This window comes from Mobula hypostoma, chromosome 1 (assembly GCF_963921235.1).
Source record: "Mobula hypostoma chromosome 1, sMobHyp1.1, whole genome shotgun sequence".
Taxonomy (NCBI): Eukaryota; Metazoa; Chordata; class Chondrichthyes; order Myliobatiformes; family Myliobatidae; genus Mobula; species Mobula hypostoma.
Window position 1 is genome coordinate 2518010 of NC_086097.1, and position 9446 is coordinate 2527455.

The 9446-nt window shown below is 41.4% G+C and overlaps 1 protein-coding gene across 2 annotated transcripts; it reads left to right on the top strand.

Moving 5' to 3' along the window:
* The first annotated feature begins 216 nt into the window (after nt 1-216).
* tmem251 (transmembrane protein 251) lies at nt 217-8876 on the top strand. Of its 2 annotated transcripts, XM_063043165.1 has the most exons (3): nt 229-339; nt 5964-6066; nt 6207-8876. In XM_063043165.1, exons 2-3 carry the CDS (start codon nt 6029-6031, stop codon nt 6619-6621), a joined length of 453 nt encoding a protein of 150 aa, XP_062899235.1. In that variant the 5' UTR covers nt 229-339; nt 5964-6028; the 3' UTR covers nt 6622-8876. The 2 variants fall into 2 exon arrangements, with proteins under 2 accessions (XP_062899246.1, XP_062899235.1); XM_063043176.1 differs by lacking the exon at nt 5964-6066 and having other exon boundaries at nt 217-339.
* Nucleotides 8877-9446: the final 570 nt, after the last annotated feature.

A 9446-nucleotide genomic window follows, 5' to 3' on the forward strand; every position in this document is an offset into this window, starting at 1 on the left:
CCCATCTCGTCCGTGCCTAGCCCCATTTACTCTGAGGAAATCTCAGGCAACTCGCACAGAGTGCTGGAGGAACTCTGCAGGTCAAGCAGCGTCAATGGAAATGAACGGGTCGAGACCCGAGGCCGGCGGACAGAAGTTTACGATGCTGTGCTGTAGTCTCTGTGGGTGGGAGGCCCTCTGGTCCCAGGCACGGCGCCGTCACCCTGGCAACCACCCGGATGTGGGCGTCCAGAACCCGGAAGCGGATTTGCTTGTGACTCGTCAGCCGGTGGAGACGGAGCGGGCCGCTCGGCCATCGAGTGAAGTTAGAGTCGCCGCTGCCGTACCTTCTCCAGTGAGGTGAGGCCGAGGCCGGGGCCGGGGCTTGGGTTTGAGCTTGGCACCGGCACCAGGGGGCGAGGCTCAGAGCTGGAACTCGGGGCCAGAGCGAAGCTCGGCCGGGGTTGGTGCTCCGCGGCTCGGCTTGACGACGGGGAGGCGGAGGTCGGGGCTGCCCGCGGTTGGGAACCGGTCTCGGGGAGCGAGGTTCGGGGCCCAAGGCCGGGGCTGGAGTCAGTGAAGCCTGCTACTGGGGCTCGGAGCTGGGCGGCCGGGGGCTCGGGTAGAGGTGACCCGAGGGTTTCGCTGGCAGCTTCGCCTGGGAGCTGAGAGCGGATTCAAGATTGTTTAATTTCATTTCCAGTGCACAGCTGTAAAAGAGGATGAAATAATTGTTACTCCAGATCTGATGCATCACAAAAGAAAACACAATAACCTTTTTAAAAACAATGAATGTAAAAGATGGCTTATATAGAATAATCGATGAAATGACAGGAGATAGAGTGCCTGTACGTAAATTAACTGACAGGAAATGATAAAGTAGTGGTCGGGTAAGGTGAGTTAGTGGGTGGATGTGCTGATCAGCCTTAACTGATTTCTGCAAAATGTTGGGGGTTGTGGCTTTTCAGATTTATTTAGTCATAGTCATACTTTATTCATCCTGGGGGAAATTGTAGGCCATTTGGCCCATTGACCCTGCATCCCCATTCAATCATAGGCTGATCCAATTCTTCCAGTCAACCCCACTCCACGGCCTTCACCCAATACCCTCTGATGCCCTGGCTAATCAAGAACCTATCTATCTCTTGCCTTAAATGCACCCAATGACTTGGGCTCCACAGCCACTAGTGGCAACAAGTTCCACAGATTTACCACTGACTAAAGTAATTTCTCCGCATCTCTGTTCTAAAAGGACGTCCTACAATCCTGAAGTCGTGCCCTCTTGTCCTAGAAACCCCTACCATGGGAAATAACTTTGCCATATCTAATCTGTTCAGGCATTTTAACATTGGGACTGTTTCTATGAGATCCCCTCTCATTCTGAACTCCAGGGAATACAGCCCAAGAGCTGCCAGATGTTCCTCATACGGTATCCCTTTCATTCCTGGAATCATTCTCGTGAATCTTCTCTGAACCCTCTCCAATGTCAGTATATCCTTTCTAAAATAAGGAGCCCAAAACTGCACACAATACTCCGTGTGTGGTCTCACGAGTGGCTTATAGAGCCTCAACATCACATCCCTGCTCTTATATTCTATTCCTCTAGAAATGAATACCAACGTTGCATTTGCCTTCTTCACAACCGACTCAACCTGAGGGTTAACCTTTACGGTATCCTGCACAAGCACTCCCAAGTCCCTTTGCATCGCTGCATTTTGAATTCTCTCCCCATCTAAATAAAAGTCTGCCCGTTTATTTCTTCCACCAAAGTGTATGACCGTACACTTTCCAACATTTTATTTCATTTGCCACTTCTTTGCCCATTCCCCTAAACCAGTGGTCCCCAACCTCTGGGCCACGAAACATGCAGGGGTACAGCGGTAGCCGGAGCGCACCCAGCACATCTTTAAGAGAAAAGCCGAAATAAACAAGCTAATTAATTAGATGCCGCCCAGAAGCCAGTCTTCATTAGAGGAACTGAGGTGGAGAAGGTCAATAACTTTAAATTCTTCGGCATTAAGGATTGACGTTTCTCTCTCTGAAAAGTGTCAGAGGATCTGTCCTGGGACCAGCATGGCAGCACCTATACTTTATTAGAAGTTTGTGTAGATTCAACATGTCACCTTGATCCTGACAGCCCTGTCTTTTCAGCCTGTCTGGGCTGGCATTTAAATTGACCAAACAATGGAACAGCTAAAGGCTCCAGCGCCCTGGAAAGAGGAGTGAACATCCCGTCGAGCAAGTGAAATCGGCAATCGCCTCTTATCTGGGCCGACATTTACCTGTCAGGTGGCACCTAATTAATTAACTTGTTTATTTCGGCTTTTTTCTTAAACATGTGCTGGGTGCGCTCCAGCTACTGCTGCACCACTGCATGCTTCACGGCCCGGAGGTTGGGGACCACTGCCCTAAACTGTCTAAGAGTCTCTCTGCAGGTTCTATTTCCTCAACACTGCCCGCTCCTCCACCTATCTTTGTATCATCGGCAAATTTAGCCAGATAGTAGTGAATGTGTGGATAAAGAGAACCCAGTTAAGTAAATAACACAGAAACGTTATACTTATTTATTTATTGACAAAAATTACATATATTTGTGGAAAAAGTATACGAACCTTTGCTTTCAGCCACTGCTGTGACCCCCTTGTACAGCAATAACTTCAACCAAACGTTTCCGGTAACTGTTGGTCAGTCCTGCACATCAGCTTGCAGGAATTTCAGCCATTCCTCCTTACAAAACCGCTTCAGCTTTAGGATGTCGGGGGGCTTCCTTGCATGAACTGCTCGCTTCAGGTCCTTCCACAACATTCCTAATGGATTAAGATCAGCAGTTGGCCATTCCAAAACACAAATTTTCTTCTTTTTAAACCATTCTGTTGTTGATTTAGTCTTGCCTTTTGGATCATGACTTTTTGCATTATCCTATGTCTTGATACAATTTTGAATTCATTGTTCCCTTAATGACTCCAAGTTGTGGCAGCAAATCAGCCCCAAGCCATGATGCTGCTTCCACCCCATTCACAGTTGGGATGAGGTTTTGGTGTTTGTGTGCAGTGCCCTTTTTCCTCCAAACAGAGCAATGTGCATTTCTGCCAAAAACTTTTATCTCATCTGTCACAGAGCATTGTACCAGAAGTGTTGTAGAACATTCAGGTGGTCTTTTGCAAGCTTATCATTTTCCTCAATCAATAAATGAACGGGTACAATTTTTTTGGTGCTCTTTAATTGGGTTCTCTTTATCTAGTTTTAGGACGTGAAGATCTGATCACATTTTAGGTCATTTATGCAGGAATAGAGAAAATTCTACAGGGTTCACAAACTTTCCGTCACCACTACACGTATGTACTAGGATCCCAAAACCCCTCTGCTCATCAACTTATTTAGCAATACAGCGTAAAGACCCTTCCAACTCTGTGAGCCATGCTGCCCCAGCAACCCCTGAAAGCCCCCATTCTAAACTTGTGGGACAATTTACTAGGGCCAGTTAACCAACCTGGTACGTCTTTGGACTGTGAGAGGAAACTGGAGCACCCTGGGAAACCCACACATTCCATGGGGAGGATATATAGACACTCCTTACAGAAGGGATTGAACTCTGAATTCAGTTTACACAAGCTGTAATAGAGTTGCACGAACTGCTATATTACTGTTACATTACATTATTTACATTGGATCTTCTAAAGTGCAACATTTCACATTTGACTGGGTTAAATGCCACTTGCTATTTCTCTGCCCAAATCTGTAATCTACACCCAGCTGTATCCTATGGTAGTCTTCTACGCTCTCCACAATACCTTCTACTGCAAACATACAAAACCATCTCATCTGTGTTTTCACCATATATATATGCATCACAAACAACAGATGTCCCAGTACAGATACAGTACTAGTTAAACACAACTAGTCACAGAGCTCCAGCCAGAATAGCTTCTACCCTTCTACGGGCAGGGGTAGGGGCAGCAGTGCAGAGTGGCTAAAGGAATAACCATTGTTATGCTCTTTGAGCTCTATTTCAGAACTGGAGGGCAGGAACTATGTTAATACTTCACACCAGCACCTGCGTTGAGTATAGCTAATGTGGGGTTTGCTACCTATAAACTTACCTAACTGGTTTCTGTCATTGATTGGCATGTGTACTTATGTACGAGAATCCACGGCAGAACCACCAGACCCAGAAAATTATGTTCCTCTAGCAATAATCAACACCTCCACCCACTATCCCACACCACCACACCCACAACCACCATTACGTTATCATTTGTCAAGTCACTTCATGTACAGATGCTCCTGTGCCTAGTGTCACTTCATGGAGATACAATTAGTCTATGGATATAAGCTATCTTATGTATTTATATTTATTGTGTTTTTTTATTATTGTTCTTTATCTTACTGAGTTTGTTTGTGGTGTAATGAAACCAGAATAACAATTTTTTTGTTCTCCTTTACACTTCTGTACTGCACAATCTTTAACCTTAATAAGTTTCTTGATTTTGATCTTTCTTAATCACGTTGTGTTTTGCTTTCAGAAAGAATTTTTCCAGCTTCAGGATGACAGGACAAACCCCTTGCTTTCCCAATGTATTAAAATAGTTAATTTTTTTTTAATGTACAGTGCCCTGTAAAAGTATTCGGCCCCAATCCTTTGTTCACATAAATGAGTGTTACAACCATGGCTTTTGATCAATTCAACTGAGAATTTTTATTTGTGAATCACATGCTCTGTTTTACACAGTTGAGCCCAAAAAGTAGAAATCTTTAAAGCATGAAAAGCTGAAAATTCAAACACTGAAATGTCAGCAGTTCAAAAGTATTCATCCCCGGTTGCTCAGCATGTAATTGAACCACCTCTTGCAGCTGTCTTTCTAGATAAGCCTGTATTAGCTCTGCACGATGTGATGGAGCAAGATTATGAATAAGTTGCTCACGCTGAGTCAGGTTAGTTGGGGAGTGTTGGTGGACAGCCAGAGATATTTGATTGGGTTAAGGTTAGGACTCATTAGTGGGCTGCTCAAGGACATCAATTTTCTTCATTAGAAGCCACTAGGATATACTTACTCCCCAGTTTAAGCTTTCAGGCAGAGGCTAGCAGGTTTTTATCCAGGATCTCTCTGTATTTAGCAGCATTCACCTTCCCATCAATCCTGATTTCCAGTCCCTGCTGCTGAAAATCATCCCCTTAGCATACTTTACAGTGGGGTGGTGTTGCCTAGCTGACGTGCAGCATTAGTTCTACACCACATGTATGGCTTAGTGTTGAGGCCAGAATGTTCCACTTTAGTCTTATCCACACACAAGACCTGTTCCACATCTTAAGTGATACTTAACAATGTCTTGATGGGCAAGAATATGTTTTTTTTTAGCCAGGTATACTTCCTTGCACTCTTCCATAAATACCCTTTTTGTGCAAATTTTTGTAGAGATGGTGGTACTGTGAACTTCATCTCCAGTATCAGCACAGACTTCTGCAGCTCACTCAGAGTGACTGTTGGTGTCATAGCAGCCTCTGGTGTCACAGCAGCCTCTCTTACAAGTGCCATTCTTCTCCTGCGACTAAGTTTGGGGGGGTGGTGTTGGGGAGGCTGACCTAGGCAGTGTGGCTGTGGCTTCATATTTTTCCATTTTTTCAGAATGGACTGCACTGAGCTCCAAGGTATGTTCAGTGCCTTTGAGATGATCTTGTACCCTTCCCCAGATTTATGTTTCCCTGACTTGTCTTGAATGCTCTTTTGGCTTCATTTTGGTTTGGCCTGTTGAAAATCTACCATTCATTGAAAGCAGGTGATTCTCTAATTTTCTACATTGATAAATTGAGTGAGTTGGTAAGGTGATATACAGTATGGTACTAGAGGAAAGTTAGCTTAGTAATTACAAAGTGGATGAATACTTTTTCAACCTCATGAATTTGGTTTTTAATTTTTAGTAAATTGTTTACAGGTTTTGGAATTTTTCTTTTGATTTCACATGATGCACAATGTTTTGTAAATTAGCTCAAAATAATCCTGTCCTGACGAAGGGTCTCGGCCTGAAACATCGACTGCGCCTCTTCCTATAGATGCTGCTTGGCCTGCTGCGTTCACCAGCAACTTTGATGTATGTTGCTCAAAATAATCCTACTTGAATATATTTTAAGTTTAGAAGATGAGTCGGTAAAGTGTGGAAATAGTTGTGGGTGGCCGAGTACTTTTTCAGGGCACTGTATATTTGATGCATGTCTCACTTTTATATTGCAGAGAAAGTAGATTATGGAGAATGATGAACTTTCGTCAGAGAATGGGATGGCTTGGTGTAGGATTCTATCTGCTCGCAAGTGCTGCAGCTTTTTATTATGTGTTTGAAATAAATGAGACTTATAACCAACTGGCTTTGGAACATATTCATCGCAAGTCAGAGAAGCTGGAGAGTGAAACATCTTGGACCCAGACAGTGACTGCACGCTTATTTTCACTCCCGTTCTGGTTGTGGGCCATTCTCTTTCTAATTCCGTACCTACAAATCTTTTTATTCCTGTATTCGTGTACAAGAGCTAATCCCAAGACAGTGGGCTACTGTATATTTCCAATATATTTAGCAGTCATATGCAACCGCCATCAAGCTTTCGTCAAAGCCTCTAACCAAATCAACAGATTGAAAATAATCGATACGTGAATAGAATAGACTATTTGGGATCAACCCCAAATCAAGATTCAAGACATGGATGTTTAATTTTATGTAATCTATAATGAAATGTTCAGCTGTATCTGAATTTTTTAATAGAAATTTATTTGTAACTGTACAATCCTTTGGAGAATGGGGTAAATGCAATGGTCAGAATTGTGTTTAAAATCAGTCACTCCATTAATCCCACTCTATCTTCAGTGGGAGTTCTCAGCTCTTTTGGGCCACTTTGGTGACAAAGGGTTTTGTACCTCATCCTGACATACTTTAAATAGATCTTAAATTATAACACCTCCACTTTAATTTCTAACTACTGTAGATGTTTCTGGAAAAACATCTATTTGAATATATGTAATACACCCTGGATTATTATTTGTTAATCATTTTTGGATTGTGTTCAAGATGTATGTTTTTTTTCAGTCTATAATATTTGACCAAGCTTAAATTGTCACAGGCAGTGATATTTAATGAATTTTCAATATAGCCTTGCAAATGGTAGACCTTATATCCTGGTTTTCGATTTAATTTTGAAAGGAATCCCATAACGTGCTTTCACAATTGTCACCTTACCACTGGGCAGCAAAGCAAGTCTAGGTTTATGTTTAGAACGCATACACTCTTAAGTTAATAAATGGTTGAACATAAAACTAAAGGCATTTTGGATAAATCAAATCAAGGCAATTGTGTTCAAGGTGTACCGTTTGTGGAATATTTTTAGAAAGTATTTGGAAGGAATTCGGATTTTCTGTAAAGTTTCTTAAAGATTTTAAATGAGCATAACATTGGACCAAGGTGAAATTACCACATGGTTAAGGTGTTGAGATGCGTCAGCACGCTTCTGGGTTAAATCTGAAGATCCAGTAATTCAGGGAGAGTTCATTCTTGTGGTTATGTTTTTAAAAAATGAAAATTAGCTTTTCTAGGTTGTGCATTCACATTGGACGGTAGGTTAAAGAAGTAGTAATCGCCTTGATGTTTTGAAATGATGGACACATTTGGACTTTCAAGTATTTTCAGAAGCCCAATACAAACAGTAAACATTGACCTGGCAGCAGGGTTGGAGCGTTGAAAATGAAGCCTACCACTAAGAGCATACTAAAAGACTATATGCCTCCATAATACTTTTTTACAAATATTAATGCAAATAATTTATTTTTTTAAAGAAGGCACTTTAATCTGCAAACTATAATGAGAGTTCTTGCATGAGTGTGACAATATAATGTCAACATCTTTTAAGATAAAGTTAATCCTTAGAGCTTCATCTAGTTCAGATGTACCTTGATTATTGAATAGGGTGAAGATCGTGTGAAATGGATGATTAGTGTTGCGTTGACTTTCAGAACATGCTGCATTTGCGTGAGTAATCAAGAAGGGTGTTTATTAGTTCCTCCTGGTTCTTCGGGAGAGAAGCTCAGAATATTTTGTAGACTTTGTTACTTGAGGCCAAATACTGTGGTAATCAGTCTGCAGTGAAAACAATTGATTGTATTGGAAGCATCTTAATGTTTCTGTGATGTCACCAAATATTGTATCAATACAATTCTTTTGATAGAAAATTAATGTGAGGGAATTCTAATATTGAACTTTCTACAAATGAAGAATGTGTGAGATTTAGGGTTTTTTTTTAGATGATTGTTGTGTTCCTCTCTCCAACCCCTCCTAGTGTCTAAATTCATTCATTCTTCCATTCATTGAATACTGGATTATGCAGGGGATATTTTACCTCTGTGACCAGTGAGTATGTGTGATGTTAGTGGTATGCTATTAAATGATTTTGTAATACGGTGCCAATAAGATAACTGCAAAAGTTGGTCATTTTAAAAGAAAGAAATAAAGCTATTTTAGCTTTAAAGAGCTGTGGCAGAGTTGAAAATCTGTCCATTGTGCATTATGCATCTGCCTTTTACCTGGATAGAAGCTTGTATAAGAAATGGGGCTGGATTTGCAACTGCATTAACATTTCTAAGATACCTGCTAATAAAGCCTTGAGCGGTACTGTCTAATTTCTTTTTGACATTAAGATGGTTTAAAATATCCAGTGTTAAACCTGAACGAATCTTAATCTGCTATTGATTTCATACCTTATGTGAAAGAAAACTGAGGTTGGTGTTTCTCCTGCATTAATGAAAAATCTAATTATGCTGTATTGCTCTACAATGATTTAATTGGAAAACTTGTGATTTGCTGCTTACTTTTAAAATTCAATTAAAATTCTGTAATTTTTGTATGGATTCTGACTATATTAATATGCATTTGCTGTATTTCTTTGAACGAGGCTGAATTCTCAAATTAGTGATGAACGCAGTACCTAAACATCAGCACAGACTTTGAAGATGTTCCAACTTTCTTCTGGAAATTGAGTTTTGTGTGTAAGATTTCTGAATGTGGTGGAATTAGAAATACTGTACTTTCAATTTTCTTGTTAATTGCATAGCAAGGGTTATAAACATTTGGATATTTTAAGAAATATCTTCTGGTAAAATGGTGGCACGTTCAAACTTCTATGGGGCCAACTAAAGGTTATTCTCTTTTTAAAAATATTGTTTACAATCACAAGACACTGGTACAGCGCCAGCACCATTTGGATCTCCCCCTCTCCCTCCCACTTTCAAATCCCTTACTAGCTCTTCCTTCAGTTAGTCCTGACGAAGGGTCTCGGCCGGAAACGTCGACTGTACCTCTTCCTAGAGATGCTGCCTGGCCTGCTGCGTTCACCAGCAGGCCCCAAAGGAGGTGTGCTATCTAACAGTAGGTGATCGTCTCAGTTACTTTTCTTTAATTGCAAGGCCCTGTTGGACAGTAGTGGTGTGGAATGC

What these genes read in the sequence shown, in the direction of transcription:
- tmem251 (XM_063043165.1), top strand. Translation starts at nt 6,029, where the DNA reads ATGCTGCTTGGCCTGCTGCGTTCACCAGCAACTTTGAT. An exon ending in CGTTCACCAGCAACTTTGAT is followed by an intron (nt 6,067 to 6,206) that starts GTATGTTGCTCA and finishes TTTATATTGCAG; the next exon opens with AGAAAGTAGATTATGGAGAA.